Source organism: Cricetulus griseus, chromosome 4, assembly GCF_003668045.3.
Source record: "Cricetulus griseus strain 17A/GY chromosome 4, alternate assembly CriGri-PICRH-1.0, whole genome shotgun sequence".
Classification (NCBI taxonomy): domain Eukaryota; kingdom Metazoa; phylum Chordata; class Mammalia; order Rodentia; family Cricetidae; genus Cricetulus; species Cricetulus griseus.
The window spans coordinates 215,603,291-215,626,501 of record NC_048597.1 but is presented as its reverse complement, the minus strand read 5'-3'; the positions used below and the strand labels follow the sequence as shown (position 1 = coordinate 215,626,501).

Below are 23,211 nucleotides of genomic sequence, written 5' to 3'. Positions count from 1 at the left end.
TGATTATTAGCCTCTTTTACAGGCAAGGAAAAGGAAACTCTAAGAATGTCACTCACCTGCCCGTGGTCTTAGGAAAGATGACTGAACTTAGTCTATCAGATCCTGATGATGATGATGATGATGATGATGATGATAATTCGTTTTCTTCTACATTGAAAGTTTGACCTATGGCCTTGTGCATGCTAGACAAAGGGTCTAACCACTGAGCTATATAACCTTAGCCCCCTCTTTACTCTCCCTCCTCCCCTGAGACAGGGTTTCTTTGTGTAGTCCTGGCTTGTCCTGGAACTCAATCTGTAGCCTAGGCTGGCTTTGAACCCAGGGATCTGCCTATCCCTGCCTCCTGGGTGCTGGGATTTTAAAGGTATGCATCACCCCACTGGGCTCTGCTCTTTACTTTATAAGACTCAGTCTCACTAAGTTGCCCAGGCTGTCTTGAACTTGTGATTCTCTTGTCTCAGCTTCCTGAGCAACTGGGATTATAGGCCTGAGCCACCAGGTCTAGCTGTCTGTATCTTTCTGATTGTTGTCTCCATGGCTTCTGTCATTGCTGGTGGAGCAGGCCAGAGGGCTGACAAGGGGCTCTGCTCGGGCATCTTCGGAGAGTTAGCTCACCTTGGGGATGGGGACGGATTTTATGGAGCAAGTCTTGGGTTTGGACGGGCCGAGCTACGTGGAAAGGTGCTGCAGAAAGGGGGACTTGTGAGGACAAAGGCTGACAGGTAACAGGGAAGGTAGGGTGGGTAAGGAGCCCTGGTTTAGGGTGATGAGTCAGGGAAGGGAGGTGTGGCCTGTGGGAAGGTCGTGGTGGACACAGCCAGGCTTGGGTCCTGCATCTGTTTCCTAGCCTCCCCCTTTACTGAGTACCATATCCATCCCCCACCCCCAGGTTCCGGTGCCTGCTCTGAATGGCCAATGAGGCCATCTGATTGGCTCATCAAGGGCAAATAATAGCTTTTGCTGAATTCAGCTGCAGCCAATCAGAGGCAATCAAGCACACAAGAGGCCTGATGGGCCATACGGGCGGGTGCACCCACATGCTCCAGAGCCGGCCCCTCTGCCTGGCTGTGGAACCCTCCTCCCACCCTCATGTGTTTGAGAACTAGGGTGGGGGGCCTGGAAGGAACTGTGTGGAAGGAACTGTGTTCAGGAGGTCTCAAGAAGAGAAGAGGAAAGGGCCCAGCTGGACTCCAGAGCATGAACTTGGCACCTGCTGTGCACCGAGAGCAAGAAAAGCTGTTAGCTGCTGGGGGCAACTTGGGAGAAGACACTCCCTAGGCCAGCACAAGGCAGCCTGGCTCACAGGCCCCACAACAGCCTCCCAGGGTTTGTCTCTCGGTGTCTGTACAGAGTCCCTGACTCTTCCCTGAGGAGAGCAGAGCCTCCAATCAGGCCCCGGGAAAGCAATTTTTCAATCTTCAACGGCAAACACTAATACCGCTGAAGCTAATTTTACAGATTTCCACTTCTAGGCCTCGCCTTTGTCCCAGAATCCCTTAGCCTGGGAGATTAGCAGTTTAGAGACTGGAAAAAAAATAAGGTATTTTAAAATTCAGCATAAAACTCTCTCTTAGACTCAGTGAGTTAAAAAAAAAGAAAGAAAAGAATTTTTTTTTTTTAATTGGAAAAGAGTTTGTTAGTGAGGGAGGAGCTAGGCCCAGTTCCCACTAGCACTGAGCTCCAGTGGGAAGAGGGATGCCTTCGAAACCCTTAGGGCAGCCTCTGCGCGACGGCTCAGATCTGCAGCCATGGATGGATGACCGGGAGAGAGTTGGGAGAGCTGTACGTGGGAAGCCTGCCAGCAGTACCCTCAGGTCCTCTGCTTGAGCTCTGCATATGCCCCCTTTGAAGCTACCCAGGATCTCCCTGACCCCAACCTGGAAGCCCTTTCCAGCTGTAAAGACAGGCTTTGGCAGCAGGGCTAGTCAGGCCAGTGGCCTGCTGCCCATTTTACCAATGGGGTTGAGTCTACTCCAAAGCAGGCCCTCTCTGGTTCTCAGTTTCCCCACTAAATCAAAGCTCAGTTTCCCTGGCCACATGTTCACCCAGTGCACATAAAGTTCAGAAATGGATACTGTCTGCCTCAACATACTCCAAGCCCCATACCCAGGCCCTTCCAACACAGACAGGCACAGGATGCTCTCGGCAGAACTCATTCTGCGAGCACCCTCTATTGCATCTCTTGCAGATGAACAGCGTAATCACTCTGCTCTCCGGGGGCCACAAGCTCAGAAACGTCCTAATGAAAAATAAATGTATTTACAGGGAGACGTCAAAGCCGCCAGGACGAGTCAAAGTAATATGCCTGCGACTGGCACGCGGACTTTTATTTCTTCCCCCTCCACGCTCCAGAGCTGCTCCTGCGGCGTGGAGAGATAAATATTTTAAATAGCGACACTTTGGCAATGCACGGTTATGCAAGACAAGGAATAATTAGAAAATAAATTACTTTTTTTAAACACAGTGTTACAAACATCGGGCGCATCAGATTACTGCTTTATGCAGGCCGAGGCAGCATGGTTTGAGAAGGCCAGCGCAGCAAGGACCTCAGGGAAGACCTTAGCCTGTCCCCAAAGCCCCCAGATGGAGACACTCCTCCCACCCGCTCTGGGAGGCTCCCAGAATTGAGCTGAAGACCACACTTGGCAGCTTCCAGAAAATCTCGGCGATGGAAAGGCTTCCTCCGGCGTCTCACCAGCAGTAGGCACGGACTAAAAATAGTTTAATCTCCTTGAAAGCAAAAGGAGCAATCAGCAAAACAGACACTCGGGCCTGCATGGCCCACTCCTCTTCATGCTCTGCTCCATCCATCCCAGCCTGTCCCCAGTGCCAAGCACTGTCAACTTCTGACAGATTCCAGGAGGGCAGGGTTTCAATGTCCATCCCCTCCTCCCACCATCACCATGGACGATGTCGCTCAGCCACCATCCGGTGCTTCTTCTTGTCACACCAGCCCAGCATGTTATGTGCTGCTTAAATTTGGAGACACCCCAGGAGAGAAGCAGGGCATGAAGTGTTAAACCTACTATCCAGGTGAAGAAACTGAGGCACAGAGAGGGCCGTGTGCAAAGGGGAAGGGCTAGGCACAAAGGTTGATTCTCACAAATCAAAGGGCAAGAAAAGGCTTATTTCTTTTCAGGGGGGAGGGGAGAAGTTCACATGATGGGCCAGCTCCCTTCATGGCCGAGTGCATCCGTCACACAGATGTGTCTTACCGACTGCAACCAGCTCAACAGATTGACTTCATCGTTTTCACCCACTGACCTGGGATGGAATCTGGATCTAGCGTTCTGACCCCAGCTTGCTGTGTGACTCTGAGCCTGTCTTAACCCTCTCTGGACCTCCATTCCCCAGGGGGACAATTCTCCAATGTCATGCCTGCTCAGGACTCATCAGGACCCCTGCTGTCTTCCGAGGCCAGTGCCTACATCTGCCCCTCTTCATTCGTCCCAGCTTGACTTTGTCCACCTGCCCTTCCTCTATGGATAACCACTCCAAACCGGGAGTACAGAGTATGGCAGTGGGCTCTATATCACCACCCAGTTTTGCAGGGAAAAAAAAAAAGCAAAAACAGGAAGGGAAAATTCAGATACCCAAATCTACCTTGAAGAGGTCAGCATAGAGCCTGGCTGCTCATCTCGGTGCTACATCCCCGCGATAACCTCCCCCAGAACACCACTGTTGAGCTGGGGTGGTCACTCAGTGTTACAGTACTTGTCTAGCACAGATGAGGCTCTGGGTTCCATCCCTAGTGACACACACACACACACACACACACACACACACACACAGAGAGAGAGAGAGAGAGAGAGAGAGAGAGAGAGAGAGAGAGAGGTCCTCAACAAACAAGCCACCCAGCTCTGCCTCTTTAGAGTTCTTAAATGCCTTCTGTCCCCTCTTCCATCCTTTACTGAATGAAGCTAGCACAAAAAGCAATAAAGTGGACTCTGGCAGGTGGTCCAGCCAGCCTCTGGAAATGCCATCAGAGAAATTGGAAGTGAAGTCTCTTTTCCTTCTAAGCATCTTTCCTTGTAATCAGCAGTTGCCTACAAAAAGTCATTCTATTGGCTCTGAGCTTTTCAAGACTAGCCTATGGCCCCACCTAGCCTGCCCAGCCCTATCTGAAAGAGTGAGGGAATGTCTCCCATCAGCTCCTGGACCCCTCCACCTTGCTCTCAGGTGCCCCTGGGTCCTGGGTGCTCCAGTTTGTCTGTATTCTCAGGTCTCGTCCTGACCTCCAGCCCTTGCCTCTGTAGCGCCATATCCCTCTGTCACTGCTTCTACACACTTGTAGCTTGGTTCTGTTGCCTGCAATAACTCCACTTCCTTCACCATCTCATCCTGGTCCCAAGGGCTGAGACAACCCCCTCCCCTTTTAGAGATGAGGAAGTTGGGGTGTGTGTCATCTGGTTTGAGTGTTTTACTTGGTCTGACCTCCCTTAAGACTGTCCAGGCTCAGGGTGAGCAAAGCTTCAATAGATGGAGTTGGTACCTGGAGAAGGCTCCCAGAAAGGCAGAACTATTCAGATAAGGGCGTGGCACTGGGCGTGGCTCTGAGACTTGGGGCTGCACTGAAAAGAGAACCTGTCCTGGATGACTCAGAACCAGCTGAGGCTTTGGGAACTGCCCCAAAGGGTAGTGGCCTCCCGGCCATGGAAGTCTTATTTGCTGGATTACAGTTACAAAGGTGTTGGGTACCGGGGATCCCAAGGATCAGCTGATGTCCTGTCATCCAAGGCAGAACATGCTCTCTCAGGAAAGCCCTCCCCACAACCACTGATGCTTTCTCTGCAAGTACAAGACCTGAGAAACAGATCGAGGGGTGCTATAGGCAGGGAGAAAACCAAGTTGTCAGAATGTGCCTCTGGGAGTGTCCTTTGTCTCTCTTTGTCCTCTCTAATTCCTTTGATCTAGAAGCCTCACTTCTGCCAGTAGTGGGGGAATCCCAATATTGGGGAAGCCTGAGGCCCAAATGGAACACTGGGAGAATCTTCTCTTGTGGGGACCTGCAGCCAAGGAAGATAGTTTCACCACATATCACACAATGGACATCATAATCCACAAATCCTGTCACCACACCGGGAGCTCCTACCCACACGGCTTGGTGGTGCACTGACCTGGGATCTCTAGGGTTATGGCACTGACATACTCTTCTTCTGTGTCTGTTTAAAGATGTACAGAGCGAGGGAAACCCCAATATGGAGCTGGGGAACATGCGTCTCAGAGCCAGAGACCAATCTAGCACAGAATATGTAAAATGTGCTATAAAGTAAACACTGGGCTAGACTAACAAGTGAGTCTTTTACATAATGAGAACTGGGTTCCTGCTGCTGGAGAAAGAATTCTCTAGAAGGAAAGGAAGAAGAATTGAATGAGCCTAAGGGTTGCTGTACTGGAGCCAGTCCATTGTGGTTTCACAATTTGAAAATGTATTGAAGGACAGATACAGGCATAATTACAGATGCTGTGCTTACCTGGGATGAGCACAGACACAGACACACAGACACACAGACACACAGACACACAGACAGACAGACAGACACACACTTCCTACTCCTGATCACAAGAGGGCCTAGAGGCAGCAATAACACACAGAAGCTGTAAGCACACATGGCATCTGGATCTTGATGTCTAAATATTCTCCAATATTTAGAACTTGTGTTCTTTGGACTAGTTCAGAGTTCAGGGGTGGGGCAGGAAAAATACAAGATGTGATTTGAGCTTCTTGTGGTGACAGAAGGGCTTGTGCAAGGATGAAGGCACACCCGAAGAGCACAGGAGGCCACCCCAGAGAGTTCCAGAGCTGCAGCAATTCACACAATAAAATTATTAACAACAGTACTGAATTATATCTATAGACTACAAAGAGCATCCACGAGTCCACATCGAAATAAATAATTGAAAAAATAAACAGAGGAAAAGAGACAGCTCTTCCTTACAGAAGAATTCCAGTTAATACATGCAGAAGGAATGAGAGAAATAGAAAAGCACCATTTGAGCGCTCCTGTAATAACCGCTGCAGGCAAGCTTCAGCAATGGGATGCTAAAGCTGACAGCCAGAAGTTTGAGAGAAATGGGATGTTTGCACAGCCTCAAAGTATCTCCTCCAAGAAAGGTTTTTAAAATTATAAATAGAAAAACCCCAGTGAGTTTACTATGGAGGCAGCAAACAGATACTTCCTTAACCAAGTGACCAAGGCCAACATCACCAACACCAAGACATACCGACACCATGTAGCCCTGATACAACACACTGAAAAGGACATACATCTATCTTCTTCTTTAAAAAATGTAAACCCTCAGTCTACTAATGAGGAACCTTCAGGAAAAAAAATTAGGGGGAGGAGCACTAAACAAAACAACCAAGGAGTACTTTTTTTTTGTTTTGTTTTATGTTTTTTCATAGATGATAATGATATTATTGAGTTATAACCAATGATAGGTTTTGCTTTGTGGCCTAGGTTGGTCTCCAAATCTCCATCTTCCTGCTTAGCCTGTCATTAGCCTGTCAAATGTTGGGATTGAAGGTATGAGTCACCACACCTAGCTTTGGCTGGCACTATTTTGGGGGGGGGAGGGGGAAGTTGAGAGAGGGTTTCTCTGTGTATCCCCGACTGTCTTGGACTCACTCTGTAGACCAGGCTGGCCTCAAACTCACAGAGATCTGCCTCCCTCCTGAGTGCTGGAATAAAATGTGTGTGCCACCACCACCCCGCTGGCTGGCATTAAAACAAAACCAAACCAAAAAACAAAGTTGTTAAGACAGGGGCTAGAGAGCTAGCATAGAGATTAAGAGTACTTAACATTCTTCCAGAGGACTCGGATTCAGTTCTCAGCACCCATATGGTGGCTCACAACCATCCATAACACCTGCTCTAGAGGATCCCATGTCCTCCTCTGACCTCCACAGGCACCAGGAACACGCATAGCGCACACACATACCTGCACACAAACCTCCATGCATGTAATTTTTTAAATGTTAAGATAAGGAAGGAAAAAAAAGATACGGAAGGATGGGCTGGGGAGATGGCTCAGTGGTTAAGAGCACTGGCTTTTCTTCTGGAGGACCCAGGTTCAATTCCCAGCACCCACATGGTAGCTCACAACTGTCTGACGCCTTCACACAGACATGCAGGCAAAACATGAAGGCAAAACAGCAATGCACATGAGATAAAAATAAACTAAAAAAAAAAGGGGGTAAGGATGAGCAAAGATAAATAATCTGCTACAGACTAGAGGAGATTAAAGAAGTATGGCAGCTAAATATAATGGGCTGTCTTAAATTTGATCCTGGAAGAGAAAGAGGACATGAGTGCAAAATCTAGTAAAACTTTACAGCGAGTCTTCACTTTGGGGAGCAGTGCTACACAGTTTCTTTCTTTCTTTTTCAAGACAGTGTTTCTCTGTGGTTTTGGAGGCTGTCCTGGAACTAGCTCTTGTAGACAAGGCTGGCGTCCAACTCACAGAGATCCGCCTGCCTCTGCCTCCCGAGTGTTGGGATTAAAGGCATGCGCCACCAACGCCTGGCTGCTACACAGTTTCTTAGTTGACATTTGTACTATGGTTCTGCAAGGCAACTAGAAGAAACTGGGTAAGGGATCGGGACATTTTTGTACTATCTTTTTTTTTTTCCAAAATAAAAAGGTTTTCTAAAAAAAGGGAAACTACTGAGAAGTAGCAGACATCGTGGCAACAATGAAACAAGAACAAGATGTTATTTTTAAAAAGGTGCAAAAAGACATCCTAGAAACTTAAAATATGGTGGTAAAATGTAAAGCTTGATAGAAAGATTAGAAATCAAAGCCGAGAAATTGCCACTCAAAAGTACAAACTTGGAAAACCAGAGATGAGGAGGACTAGGAAGGAGGGAAAAGGAAAGGGAGAGGGAGGGGAAAGGGAGGGGAGCTGGGTGGGGAGGAGGTGTCTGAGTTCAGAGTTCCCATAGTGAAGGCTGTGAGCACGGAGTTTGCAGTGTCTACTGAGAGCTAAGAATGAAAGTAAATACCATTAAGAAAGTGTGGAATTGTTTGAACACTGGGCAGAGGGGGGAGTTTTTGTTTCTGGTTAAAGAAACAGAGCATAACAGGTCATACACGATGGGTCAGGACTCTGAATGCTTTCAAACTCTGCGTGGGGAGGCTGGAAGGAACTTAAAACTTAAAACATCAGAGGCAAATGATCTCCAGCTGGACTCCATCCGGCCTCTGATTCCTGTGAGACATGCAGGGGCAGGAGGCCTGTAAGCCACAAGCCAGGTTCTCACAAACCTGTCTCAGGAAGTCAAATTAAAACATTCTCTGCTAGACAAAGGGGGAAAAAAATCAAGAAATCAAGGGAGAGGAGGGGTATGATACATCCCAGAGAGGTGAAGAAAATTCCAGGGACAATGCCCTGAGAGTGTTGAGAATTGTAAGCTTGGAGAACAACCAGACTTCACTGGAGCAAGCTGGAAGGCCTGAGACAAGAGCTTCTTGTCTTGTGAATAGAACCTAGACATGTCAGCTTGAATGAGAGGAGGGTCAGGTAAAATGGTGGGAGTCCGAGGCAGAATAAGGACAGGTTCACAGAAGACTAGGCAAATAAATTAACAAACAAAACCCTGACAGTTGTCATCTTTAGAAAACAACTAAAAAATTATGTGTGCTATGATGTACAGTTCTGAACAGCATTTGTCAGGTAAGGACGAGGCCAGCATTGAGTTAGAATCTAACAACCATACCCCAACACGATGACACTGGAGGGCTAGGGATGGGGAAAGTTCTTATCTGCTATGGTGGGGTGCCTTGTGGATAATGCCCAAACCTGAACAACCATGCAGATGCCACGTATGTATGTCATTCTGAGACACGGAGCTTGGAGAAGAAAAGTGCCATCCTCCGGGGAGTTGGAAATGCAGAGGGGCTGCTGGGTTTACACAGCTTGCCTGCTGTGACCATTACTTTACACCAGGTGCCTTGTGAGTCTGAAAGGGAAGGCAACTTGAGATTTTAATTCTCTGATCACAGATATAGATGACCAAAAGGCCAATTTGGTGTTTGTGACCTCTGTTCTGGGGTCCCTTCCCTACGTTTTCCCAAAGTGAGAAATAATCAGAAAGGGAAAGCAACCACTGGAGTTATCTGTCAAATAACTCCATCCATTCCAGGGGCCTAAGGGACAGTGCCAAGGAAGGCTGGAGACACTGTGTCTTTCACAATTGTTGTAGCTTATACCAAAGTCAAGGGGCCTATCTCATATGGACTCATAAGCAGTCCTGCCTGGGAAGGGTTTGGGATTGAGAATGGTTGTCTGGAAAACGGGACTGAATGGACTGTCGGTTTGTCAACACTCATGGCCTTTGTGTAATACAAACTTGGCATAATGAATAGGGAATGCACAAACTCACCATTCTTCAACTCCATGGCCTCTTATTAAGGGGATAGAGTGGAGCCCAGGTCCTGGGACAGGAGACCAGTATGTGGTCTGTACTGTTAAGCCTCAGGTCAAGTGCGGGCTCAGATGAGCAGTTTGGAAAACTCAGAGCACCTGTTCTTCAGATAGTGATGTGCTGGACCCAAACCCTCTGGGTGGGCTCAGTTCTCGCAGAAAACCATGCTTGTCAAAGGAAAGACAACAGGTCTTGAGGCCAGCTACTCTAGAGCGCCATCACATCCTAGCCTTTATAAAGGCCTGGGGACTTGCATGCCCTCATATGGCTTTGGTAGCACCAACAGCCCCTCCAAGGACCCTCCATAACTGCTGGTACTCCAGGATGTTGGCATTGCCCCAAATAGTAACTTTTACCCATCACATGTTCACTGGTACTTCATAAGGGGTTAAGGTTGTAAGAGCTCCCCAAGTCAGCTCCTTGGCCAGATATGACCTCTTAGAAAATTAATTGATAGTGGGGCAGTGATGGAGCATGCCTTTAATCCCAGCACTCAGGAGGCAGAGACAGGTGGATCTCTGTGAGTTCGAGGCCAGCCTGGTCTACAGACTGAGTTCCAGGACAGGCTCCAAAGCTGCACAGAGAAACCCTGTCTTGAAAAACAAACAAATAAATAATTGGTTATTATTATGTGTATGTTCATTCACGTGTAAGAGTGCAAGTGTATTTTTGCTGTGACATATGTGTGGACAACCCCACGCATCAGTCCTCACTTTTCATCTTGTTCAAACCATAATCTCAGTCCTTTATTGCTGGGTATGCCAGGCTAGCTGGCCAGTGATCTCCCAAGAGTCTCCTATTTCTGTATTCAATCTCACTGAGATCACCAAGGGCACCAAGCTAGTGCACCAGGCTTTGTGTGGGCTCTGAGAATTCAAACTTTACTCTTCATGCTTGTCTTCACTCACTGAGCTATCATCCCAACCCGGGACCTTTCATGGCTCCACCCTGGGTTTCTGTGGATGTGAGGATAATGTCCTACCCAGGAAGCTCGTCTGAGGTGGGAGGTCCCATCTAATGAGGCAGCTCATTCAACTTCCTGGGAACTCCCAATCTGTCCTCCAAAAAGCTGTGGTCGGAGGTGTAAACATTGGGCAGGCTCCCAGGGGTCCTAATCAGACATAGAAGCTGCCAGACCCTCCTTGATGCAGAGTACTGAGTTTTCAGGGTCCAGTCTCCTGTCCACACCCCCCCCCCCCCGCCCCCCGAAGTAGGCTCCAGACCTCACTGCCTCCTGCCTCCTTCTCCTTGAGTGGCTCCTCCACCACTTAGCGATGGAGACAATTTACATAATGCATGGAATGTGAGCACAATAATGGCTGGGGAAGCAGGGTGCCCGTTAGTGGCTCCCTTAGTGGCTCCTAGGGAGGGGAACTACCTGCTCCCACACCGTTACCCGCTCCCTCATGGAGCTGGCCTGTAATGCTGCTGGGAAGCCGGGCCTTTAAGTGCTCCGCAGCTGCCAAGAGGAGTGTAGAAAGGACGTTCCCGGCCTGAGACAGGGACCAGAGCGACCTCAGGACAAAGCTGCCTACTGGAGGAAATTTCCAAGTCCTCAAGTTTGGAACACAAATCCACCCAGCCATGCTCCTGGAGTCCACACCCCTGCTGGGCCCAGGCCCTGCATGCTGATCCTTCCTGGAAGAGGCCGCTCCTATAGGCAGGAAGCTTTAGCTTGGCTGCCATGGAGCCAGGCTGCAGCTGCCCAGGAGGCAGTCACGTTCAAACACAAAGGCAACGATGGAAGGGGGAGAATACATAAAAATTACTGGCATGGTAATTGCTTTTTATATAAATGTTCCTTTTAAAAGTTTTCCCCAGTGGTAAAGTCCCTCTTTAAAAAGAATAAATTCACTGCACACCAATTTATTCCACGCCTGTAGATGGAGTATAATGAAAGCTCTTCCGTCAACACCTGATCAAGAGGCAAGTGGCTGCCTCTTGACCCAGCTACCCAGTCTGACTGCGCAATGATGCAGTCGAGTATTGGGGTGGGGCTGGGGGTCTTTGAGGAGTGAGGGTTGGAGTTAGCATTGAGCCCGGATTCTAAGACTCTGGTGCAGAGCTCATCAGTGTCTCAGGAGCTGTGCAGAGCAGGGCATCCACAACCACAGTGATGCATCGAATAGGAGTGTGAGGCTATGGTTACGGGGAAATGTGAGGGCCCTCATTCTGCAGGGACAGGGTAGCATAGGCATCGACACAGGTGATGCAGGGAAAGCATTACGGGCTACTAGAGCTGCCTGAAGAAGAGCCCAGCGACGCTTGCAGACTGAAGAAGTGCTCCCTGCACACATCCAGAGGCACAGAACCTGTGCCCTCTGACCAGCCACTGCTCTATGGGGACTGGGTCCTAGGTGGCTTTAGGGTCCAGCCTTTGTGCAGCAGTAAGATCAAGAACTCCCCTGTACCAGGTCCACGATCTCCACTGTGGGGTCATTTCATCCTTAGCATAGACACACAACTGATGCCATCTTGTCCCATTGCAGCGAGCTGCACTCACTATCCAAGAACTACCTGGGGAAAGCATGTGTGTAATGTGTGTTCCTCATCCACAACTGAGACTTCTCAGCTTGGATAATGAACCAGTTAAGTAGTTCTCACCTGCTTAGGTGACAGAACTCTTGGCATCTGCCTCCTCCAGCCCCACCCTGCCCTGTGTATGCCTGCACACACTTCCACAGGCAGCTCTCAGAACCACACACAGAGCCATATGTGCCCTCTTGCCTGATCACACTTGTCACGTGGAACACAGGCAGGCATGAGCACTCCCTCCTATGAACACACAAACCCTCATTTGTTCACGCCTCCCTCGTGGCACTCAGGCACAGGTGTCTCTTGAGTATGAACACATATGCACGCTCACACTCCGGCTCAGCGTCATGCATACTTTATCCTCTCTGCCACACACAATGGTCAGCCAGGTGCCATTTCATACCAGTCTCAGCAGGAAGGCACTGTCTCTCCGTGAGTCATCAGGACTAATGGCCTTCCTAGCTGTTCAGGTGGATTCTGGCCTGGGTATAACCCTGCCCTCTCGCCATGGTTTCTGTACTCCATATGATGAAATCACAATATCGGACCTCCCAGAGATTCCTGGCAGCCTATGTGTACAGCACGGATGCAAAGCTGATGGGAGTGGGAGGCCTTCCACACCGAAGGCCTTGGCACTGGCCTAGAGTGTTCCTGGAAGAGGAGAGCTGTGCTCTTGGTTTAAATCAGCGGAGAAGTGGAGAGGGTGAATGAGGAAGGGTAGCAAGTGGATTTGGAGGAAGTCCAGTGAGGAGAGGGCAGCTGGGAGGCCCAAAGGCTCTGCTACCTCTATTAGAGCTTCCATCTTAGCTAAGATTTTGCATCACCCCAGAATGACCCATACTTCCTAGCTTCAGCTAGGTGCCAGCATATCTGTGCAGCCGGTTCTTCTCCAGAGCATCTCTCCCCAGCCTGTGTCCTCTATTTCCTCATAGAAAGCAATCAGGGGATCCTGTACATAGACTGTATTCTGGTAGCCCATACAGACTTATGTCTCCCACGGCAGCTAGCCCTGACTTCACTTCTCTCGTGCTGGGGTAGATGGTGCCCAAGGCCTTGTGTGACAGTCAGAGCCTCAATGCCTCCGTCTTAATCTTTAGATGTCCACCTTTGCTTATCCATCACAGAGTAGTCACTAGCTGATCATCTGTTGTCACAGCCATGCAGCGTCCACATGCACAACATACAGCCATGTGTATGCACAGCCTGTTTCTGATCCTGCTGTGTACTCTCAGGTTAGGCACCCAAGCCTAAGTGCCAGCCATGTGGATATCCAGTCAAGGACAGGGCCTTAGGAGTCTACTCAGGATCCCGCTACTTCAGTCTCCTCCCCTATGTAGAACAGGTCAGCTAGCCTTCAGAATCACCAGGTCTCAAGACTAGGAGAAAGGTGTAGGGAAGACCAAGGCTGTGGCTCTGTAACTTTCTCCAAACACGGCATTTCTATACATACAGAGGACAGCTGTACTCAGGAAAGGTAGGGAGAGGACATCTCCATTTTTGGCCTGGTAGTGGGAAATGCTCCCTGTGCTGCCCCTGGGGCCGGCTGTGGTTTGTCAAAACCAATTACTTCTCTGCCTCTGCCAAGTGCTTGGGGCTCCATGAATCTGAGTCAAGTGTCCCCATGGCTGCCACTGATCCAGCAACGGATAAGAACGGGAATAGGGAAGAATACAGATTGGGTCAACTGTCCCCCATGGCCCAAGATGGAAACCCACTAGGCTTTCTATCCCATCCCCCATCTCCCACCCTGGATCATCAAGACCAGCCCCTGGCTCTGGACCCAGCAGCCCCATCTCTCTTCAGAGCTGGGTGTGGATGCTGGGGAGGAGAACAGAGGCCCCAGCTACTTCCATAAGAAAAAAGGGCTGGGTCATCATAGAAGCTGAATTCTGTTGTCCTACCCCAAAGCCAGCATCTCTGGGGACCTCAGAAGAGAGCCCATGTATCCACTAGAACAATCTTTCCCTGAATGTGTGCATTGAGAGGTGTCTTGCTTTATGGATAGGCATTCTTTATTGGATAGGCGTCTCTAAAATTCCTGAGACAATAGAACTGAGGGGCCTTCACTTCAGGGAAGTGTTGTCCACCTGGAAAGGTTTTGCTCATGCCCTCCAACAATGCCCCTTACTTAAGTCAAGGAACCCCGGTCAGAAGACCCCTGAGATCCCTGGAGCTTCTAGCCAAAGATTTCAGCTGTGGCCTGGCTTACCAACCTCCCCCTTCCTGGGGCCAATACCTGGAAATAGCTCAGGGCTTGGTGGCTTTGTACTGTCCCCCTAGTCTATGCTCTTCACTGTTTTTGTTTTTTAAGACAGGGGTTCTCTGTGTAACAGTCCTGGCTGTCCTGGAACTTGCTCTGTGGACCAGGCTGGCTTCGAACTCACTGAGATCCACCTCCCTCTGCCTCCCAATGCTGAGATTAAAAGCCTGTGTCACCACCGCCCGCCCGGCCACTCTTTGCTCTTCTTAAAGGGCATGGGAGACAAGCAAATGACTTGTTTGCTAACCGGATAAATCAAGTCTGAGCCTTCTGGGATGTAAAGGTCCCTCCCCTTAACCTCTGGCATCTCCTCCCCAGGGTGTCTCGCATCTGGTTCCCTGGACTTCTGGCCAGGACAACCACTATCCTTCATTTGATCACAGATGCTATTTATTCCAGCCCTGCCCAAGCTTGGTGGCCTTTATGCCTTTCTCAGTAAAATGTCTCCAAAATATGTCATGATCAGCCGGGATGAGAAAACCAATTTTCAAAATCCTGGGTTGAGCTAAGCAGAGAAGACATCCTGATATCTGAATTTTTAAAAAATCTGTGACCAACCCTTGGAACTGCAATCAATTTGTTCTGGAGATATGAAGGAATGAAGACACCCCACGCTTACAGGGCCTCTTTTTCTGGCAGAAAGGCTCTGATGCACACGCCTCTCTGTAACCAGCACCTTTGCTTCTTTCTGCTCCCCCGAGGCTCCTCCATCTCCCACGAAGACAGAACTGCTTGGATCTCCATATCACAAACAGGGGGTAGAAGCTCAAACAGGCAGGAGGGCATGCCCCAGGTCCCACAGTAAAAGTCCAGCCCTGTCTGTCATTCCCACCCACATTATCCTTCAATCGCTGCTCAAGGCACAAGCTCTAGGGTCAACCCCAGCTCTGCCTCAGTGTGAGCCAGGGCAAGCTTTGTCTTCAGAAGACACAGACCACCAAAAATGTCCATCCAACTCCAAGCTATTCCTCATGCCCTGGAGATGACCTCAGATGTGCCCCACAGTGGCGTCTTGTCAAAAGCTAGAAGCCAGAAGCCCCTCTCCCTATGCTTGTATCACTGACTGGTCCCATCTAAGGATATTCTTCTAGACCCCTCTGTGTCTATGGACTACCCAGAAACCTTGGCAGCATCTTCCTGAGGAGATGTTCAGAATCCTAGAAGCCATCCAGGAAGCACCCCTGCCTGAGCTGTTTCTTACTGAGACTCCAGAGGTGAAGGGCAGGCGTGTGTTTGTGCCTAGGCCCCTTCTGGGTTTTCCTATCACTGTATCTCCCATCTGCTAGGGCTGTTTTGACACAACACTCTCACGCTCCCGGACAGAAGGAAGAGGGGAGGGCTGGGGCAGAGGGAGGAGCTGAGGCAGGCTCTAGTGCCAGTCCAGCCTCAACAGACTTGGAGGAGCTGTCAGGGTTGGGGGTACTCAGGCTGTTGGTGCTTGAAGCAGGGATAGACAGAAGTCCTACCTAGGGAAGGTGTCCTGGGGCAGCCACCTTCTGCCTGCCCTTTTGGATGTGCTGTGTGAAAAGGAGGTAGACCTTAGCCCGGCTGGCCCATAGATGAAACAGCTTATAGAAAAACTCTTAAAAAAATGGGAAAAAATTTCCCATTAAGCCTCATTGGAGAGTGTGCGTCTCAGGGTGGAGCAGCAGGGTGGCAGCTGCTTTCCATCCAACACTGCAGATCCCCACTCAGGAGAGCACACTCCAGACTTCATGGTGTGTGCGGGGCGGGGTGCGGGGTGCGGGGTGCCACACAAGATAGGAAAGGGAAAGGAGGAGATAGGGAGTAGGCTAGGCTGAGGACAGGGTACAAAAAGGGAGTCCAGACAGGGTTTGGCCAGGCTCTGATGCACCCGCCTCTCTGTAACCAATTACGCTCAAGCAGCGGCCTCATCACGTTTCAGAGCCCTCCCAGGAGCCCCCCCTCAGCCCCATGCATCCCCGCTGGGTGCCGAGCAAGAGGACCATATGGAGGGAATAATAAGACAATTAACTTTCCATTAAAGAATAATATATGTGGGTTTTTAGGGAGGCAAGCGACAGCAATCCCTACCCAGCGGCATATTTCACACCCGAGTCCTTTATCACCCCTCCACTACAACCCACATCACCATCATCTGCACCAGGAGAGAGGAGGGTGCCACTGGGCCCCAACAGGGAGCAAGCGGCTGGGTGAAGGGGTGGGGCCTGCCTGATAAGCAGAGCCACTAAGAAGATGGTTCTGAGGTGTGTGGGGGCGGTGGTAAGCCAGTGAGGATCTGGGAGAAAACTGCTGGGGTTCCCTCATCACCCCCCAGCAGACTCTCAGTGCACTGCATACCCTAAGGAGCTGCTTGCTGCCTGCCTTTCAAAGGCACACACAAGTCAGTGTGTGGGCCACGGGTCACAACCTCTGCCTTTGCCTGGCCTTTCTGGAATCGCTTCAAGCCCATGGCACTTCCTCTCACCCAAGTTTTTTTCTTCTTCTTCTGCTCCCACCCCTCTATGTTTCTGGGGCTCCATGCCACTTTCAGGGCACTGCTAATCTTGCCTTGGATGCCCAGCACAAACTCTCCTCAAATGGAAACACCAGCAAATACTAAAGCCAGTGTGCGAGTTTGCAGGGGTGCCAGCTGGGGAGGAGGTGTGGGGGCACTCAGAGAGTCATTTCTCAAAGGCACCTACAGAGGACTCTAGAAGTTTCCAGACTTTGGCCCAAGCTGATAGCCAGCTCCAGATGTGGCAGTCTGCAAATATTAATTACACATTCTTGGGAGCGCTGAGATGACGAGCAGGAGGCATAGCCAGGGGTGGACAAGACAGAACAGGACTGTGACATTGGCACTGGTTTAGAAGTACTATTTTTGGTCCTCATAAGAGGTCAAGGAGCCACAGATACCATGGGCCCGAATCACCCTGACTGGAGGATGTCAGTTGGGCGGACCCAGCAGGAGACTGAGACTGGGGAATTCCGAACCTGAGGTCCTGCTCCTTGTGGACTGGTTTGGGGAGGTGCTGACTGCGCTGGTTCCTTTGTCCTGACACTTGCTCTCCAGCACTTATGGCTGGCCTGTCTGAGCTCCAGGACTGGCTGTTGGAAATGACTGACCAGGACCTTGGGTTTCCCTCCTTCATAAGTCTGTGGGGATAACCAGCAGCACGTAGCTTGGCTAAGATCACCGTGCAGAAGAAGGCATGGGGGTTATAGACAGGGTAGTTGGCATTTCTACCCTGATCAGCAAATGAGGTACGTGGAGTTTGACATGAGGGGCACATTTCCAGAGGAGATGCTGTGGTCCCAGACATGGCCATCTCAGGTGCCTGCTCCATGCCATCTCTGTCAAGTTCCCCCTCACTCTTAGCCCAGGCAGAAGGTCTTTTCCCCTGTATGTGAGTATCTCACCAGGTCAGAAACCTATCTGAGGCCTGGTATACCTGATGACAGTCCCAAGCCTGAGGACAGTCTCTCCTGCTTTGCTTTTCACAAGGTCCCCAGAGCTGTTCTCCTTGTACCCTAGACATCCATTCAGAAGTGGGAATGAATGTCCCTGACCTAGGCTTCAAAGAGGAAAGACCTGCCTTTCTCCTCATCCTCCTCTTGCACCCCCCAAGCAACCGATGAATTATTCATCCTGATACCCTCATTATGCAAATGAGCTCTGAGCCCAAGCATATGTTCTCTCCTCTCCCCCTAGGATGGGGACAATATGGTGCTGATGGGGGAGGGTGGAGAAGGGGCTCAGGAGACTTCTCTTAGTCCCATGGGCTGTGGAGGGCACAGACTGCTTAGGGCTCACACTTTCGTGGACTGTACAAGGCATGATTGGCAAGGGCCTGAGTGGGGCTATAGTGCTCAAGAAAGTGTAGCTCGGGGCTGTCTGGCTAAATTAAGGAAGAGATGATAGGCTAGCAGCAGACTAGGTGCTGGCCTAGGGTCAGACGAGGGAATGTGACAGGGTCTTCATAGGCAGCTTCCTATGGTATGCCATGGTTTCTAACCAAAAAAATGGGCCACATTCTGCCCCCAGCCATGCCCCCATGGGGTTGTGGTAAGGTCGGGAGGAGGAAAATGCCAAGGCAAGGAAAACTCTCTCAAATGCCACTGTCTGCAGTTTCTGCTCTCTTGCAGCTGCCAGCCCTTGAGGCTCCAAGCTACTGGGGGTGGGGAAGCCTCCAGGAGCAGGGCAGGCAAGGAGTGGAGCCATGGAGGAGGCTCTGATCACCACAGTGGTGGGGCGGGGAGGGGGGCTGGGAAGCTCAGAATTAGCTCCGAAGCCTGAGGAGGGCTGGCTGCCCCAGTGGGGGCTTGGGCTGTCAGCTTGGCAGCACTAGTGAGAGGGCCAGTGATAGCATCGGTAGCTGGGTCACGTCTCTGCACCAGCCATCCTCCTGACCCGTCGGAACAAACACAAGCACACCAGCCCTTGCAATGCGTTGGAAGAAGGGGAAAGGTGTGAACTATGGAGCTGGTGAGGAGGCCACCGGTTAGGTCATTCCAGCACCCACAGGGGTGCTCTCTTCTGCTAGAGCTGTACACCTGTCCCTTCCCCCACTGACACATCTTGGCCAAGTATGCTGTGCCAAGAAGCAGTCCCAGAGCTGTCATCAGGAAGAGGCTGAGGAAGCAGGTGAGAAAAACTGGAGCAGGACAGAGCCACTGAGAGCTGGCAGCCGTGGGCAGCGGAGGGGCTGCCAAGAAAAGGGACGCCGGGTCAGCACTTCTTTGCTCACCTGCCATACCAAACACAGTCCTGCCCAGGTTCCCAGAGATGCAAGTATCCTCCATGCACCCAGGAGGAGAAAACCAGCCAGAGGCTGGGCTGGAGCAGGAGGCAGGAACCCCAGCTCTGCTGCAGGCCAGCTATGGTAGCTTGTTCACTGCCCAGCCCATAACAGTTAGGGAAGATATGCTCACTGGTGAAAGGACCTGGAATTACCCACACTCCATCCAAAGGGAGAGGAACTGTAAGAAAACTGTAATGAAGAAAACTGTAATGATTTCTGGACGGGGGGTGGGGTGGGGTGGGGAGGTGTGGGGTGGGTATCACTGGCTTGTCCATTGCCACCTTACTACCCCATCTTCCAGGCAAACTCCCCAGTGAAGAAGGATGATCAGAGGGATCCAGTTCTCCCCAAGGTGCATATGACAGGTCTGCTGTCAGATCCCACGTCTGCCCTCACCACCCAGGAAGCTCACTAGTCCAGACAAGTCCACATCTCATGCCTGGAGTGTATAGTATTTTTTCATAGACAAATGTTCTGAGTTGCTCATTAATACGAAATCCTGGAGGGCTCTTAACTGGCATTAGACACACACATAAGGAACTTGGGAAAGCGTGTTCCACAAATTCCAGGGACCTACCATTCCTCCGTTAACCTACACGGTTGCACTTGGCAGTGCCCACTTAGAGCCTGGTTAGTGCGGAATGCTATTCCTGAGCTTAAATTGACTCCTGTTCCGGAACAGCTTTTCCTACAGTGCTTTCTCTGGAAGCTCTGGCTGCTTCCAAGTGCAGCTGAGTCATTGAGAGTTCACAGGAAGAGTAGGATGGGGGCTACTGCAGTTCAAGGCCAGCACCCGGAAAGGGAGGTAGAGGCCTGGGTGATCTCAGAAGGAATGCTGAGAAAGCTGGCAGCTCAGACCTTTAGACCTGGACACCCCTCCTCACTAATTAGCTACCTCTGTTAGCATCACTTATGTGCCCTCCCCCATTGACACATCTTGGCCAAGTATGCTGTGCCATAAGCATACATAAGCAATGTAAATATACTCACTCTGAATTAGCTAAGCCTGGAAAGGGGCTGAGGATGATTCCCACATTCCCTGCCTACTCCAGAGGTTCATCTCCTGACCCTGGCACTGGCCAAGAACGATGACAGAAACAATAACTGCTGAGCCCTAGGCCTAGACTCAACCCCCAATAGTAGCTGTCTTCTCTGCTGTTCCCAGGACAACTATGGGGAGGAGGTCCCCATTACTACTCTGCTTGATTCTGGCAAGGACTTCTCTTTCAGACCCCAGTGAAGAGACGCCCTCCTATTAGATCCTCACACCCATTACGGTAAGAGCTCTGCTCTCTGAGCCTCTCTGAGCTTCCACATAAAGTGCTCAAGCCTGTAGCCTGACAGCAGCACATTTTGCAGCCTTCTGGGGGTGACGGATGGCCGGCTCTTCACATCACTATTTCAAACATTAACATAATCTCCCAGGATGAATGTGGTCGCTGGCGCCTAATCAATCACCCCCTCCCGCACCTTGATCCCTCATTCTGACACTTAACATAGGCTTGCCACTTCATACAGACTATGGTGCCCCGAATACGGGCCTCCCGCCCTCTTCTCTGGGTCTTGCTTTGCTTGGCCATCCTATTTACTTGCTGATGAGACTCTTGGGCTTCTGCACACCCTGTAGCTATGGTCCCTCAAGGGCCTGGCTTCCCACCCAAGGCACTGCCTCAAATACAGAGCTCACCAACCTTGAAAACTGCCAAGTCTCAACACCCTTCTAAGCACAAGTTTCGTCAGAATGGGCCATTGTCCCAACAGGCACCTGGAGAAGGTCAGACTGAGACCCCATGGAGTCACTACTTGAGATCTAGTAGTAGCTCACTAAGCCAGGACTTCAACGATGTCACTGCCTCTTCACGCCCTCATTTCTCCCTCATTTTTTTTCATTCTGTCTGGGAAGCAGGTCCCTGCAGGAGAGCAACTACACCAGCTTACCTCTCGGAGCTGCTGCACGCCTCCAAAAATCCGCATCACACCATCAATCTCCTGTTCCAGGCGCCGGGCCCAGTGCTGCATCCTGCATCCAGAGGAGAAAGAGATGTCAGGAGGGCTTGCTGGAGCTGCAGCTGCAACAACCCATTCCTGGCCACCCAGGGGAACCAGGGCAGCTACTCCCTCAACCCAATTTTCACCAGAGAAGGAGCAGACAGAAGGAGAAGAGGGAGCCTGTGGTTTTTTCCCTTTGATGTCTGGCCTGGTGGCATAGGCTTTCCTCACACTGACGGGCAGCCAGGGAGGAGAGGAAAGGGTATTGTGGACGCACTGAGGGAGTTCAGCAGTTTGGAAGAAGCCTGCAGGGAGACTAATTGTTCACTATAAAGACCAGTCCTTGATGCTGCTGTTCTGAGCATGGGGACTTCCGGACACCAGGGAAGATGGAGACATGAGGAAGCTAGGTGAAGTTTGAGGAAAAGGAGGGGACACTGCTGCCACCTCCGACCCAGCATGTAAACAGGAAGTTGAGGTACTCATTTCCCTGGGCCTCATCTGAGCAGAAGACACAGAGAGCTTCCAACTCAGATGGCCCTTGCTTTCCTAGTTTCCTGTAGGAGATGCTCATCAGAGACCCAGTCAGAGCTCCAGTACAGACCATGCAGCTCCTTTCTGGAGGTCTGGCAAGCCCCTGAACTGCAAGCTTAAACAGGCCGTCTGTATGCGGTACCACCATCTGATCATTTAAAACCATCTCTGTCTCTCTCAGCTTCCTCTGAGATAATTTGGGGCCATCTCTTAGAATGGCATAAGGAAACGTAAGAATAGGTGAGCCAAGGATGCAACGGAGGGATCTCTGTGCGTGGACAAGATGCCCAGGTGCCCATATGACCCTGTATTCTCAGCCCCACATCCATTTTAGCATGCTGTAGAAAAGGCTCTTCCAAGAGGGCCCACGAGGGACCCACCACAGAGACGTAAAGAAGCCATGGACTCACAGAGCACAATGGAGTAGAGAGATGTCAGGAAAGTTACAACTGTCCCCAACAACCTTCTCAGGGCCAACAACATCCCCTAGTGTCACTTAGGGCCAGGACTCTTTCTCTTCTGGCTCCTTGTCCCACATTCTTCCCCGGGCCTGTGCTGGGGGGGGTTGGGCTCATGCCATTGTGTGTGCCCGGGTCGGTTGGCATGGGAACTCAGAGCAGGAGGCGGGCAGATCACTAATTGCAATTTGCCAAGCTGAATGTCAGGACCGTGATGGAAAAAAAATCAACATCAAAAGAAAGCGGTATTAGCTTCAGCTTGTTGTGGGCTGAGCCATAGCCTGACTCCCCAGCTCTGTTCCCCACCATGGAGCAAAGTCTAACCTCGCGCCTGGGTAGAGGCCAGGCTGTAAGCTTCAGTGGCCAGCCTGCAGAAGGAAAGCTGCAGCTCTCTGCCTGACTCCATCCACCAGCATGCTCTGGCCCTGATGGCACAAGGACAATGTAGCAGGTGCCTCTTTTGTGATCCTGCAACTACTGAGCCTTGGGGGCTAAAAATGGAGAGAGTCTCACACAGTCCTGTATCTAGATAGAATGGGTAGAGTCAAGGACCCGATCTTCAAAGACATCTATTAACTCTGCCCGAACTCTAAACCTGACATCAGCCATTCATTGGCTTAGGGGACAAGATACCAATCATAATCTTTCCTGCGTGGAGATACAGAAGGGCACCCACCATGTGCTAAGTCCAGTACCAGCATGCCATGTGCTCTCTGGCTTCAATCTTCAGAGGCAAACAAAGTCCCCAAATTATAGATGAGGAAGTTGAGGGTTTAAAAAAAAAGGTTTAGTGACCTATCTAAGGATATTCTTCCAAAAAGGGAGCACACAGGACTTACTGCAGAAGTTTGCTAGAATCACAAGAACAGACACAAGAGTCACCATGGGCATCTCTTTCCAACTCAGCAATCACCTTTAGTGCTTGAAATCTGTAGTGATATTAGTTATGACTTAATAAAGCCACTGGAGATCAAAATCCAAAGCTAACCACAGCCATAGAGTCAGGCAGTGGTGGCACACACCTTTAATCCCAGGACTCACGAGACAGAAGCAGGCAGATCTCTGTTAGTTCAAGGCCACACTACGCTACACGAAATTGATCCAGTCTAAAAGAAAAACAGAGCACACACAAAGATGATCTCAGCACTTGGGGTCACCTGCCTTTAATCCCAGCACTAGGGAGGTGGACACAGGAGTGATATGGCTGAGCAAAGAGAGGAATATAAGGTGGAGGAGACAGGA

The 23,211-nt window shown here is 50.5% G+C and overlaps 1 protein-coding gene across 6 annotated transcripts in view; it reads right to left on the bottom strand.

Moving 5' to 3' along the window:
• Window positions 1-23,211, bottom strand: part of Cacna2d2 (calcium voltage-gated channel auxiliary subunit alpha2delta 2) — a 133,226-nt gene that overhangs the window by 85,619 nt on the left and 24,396 nt on the right. For all 6 annotated transcript variants that reach the window (XM_035443932.1, XM_035443935.1, XM_027414454.2 and 3 more), the window contains exon 2: window positions 20,927-21,008. In XM_035443932.1, the coding sequence (XP_035299823.1) occupies window positions 20,927-21,008 (82 nt within the window). The remainder of the gene's footprint in view (window positions 1-20,926; window positions 21,009-23,211) is intronic.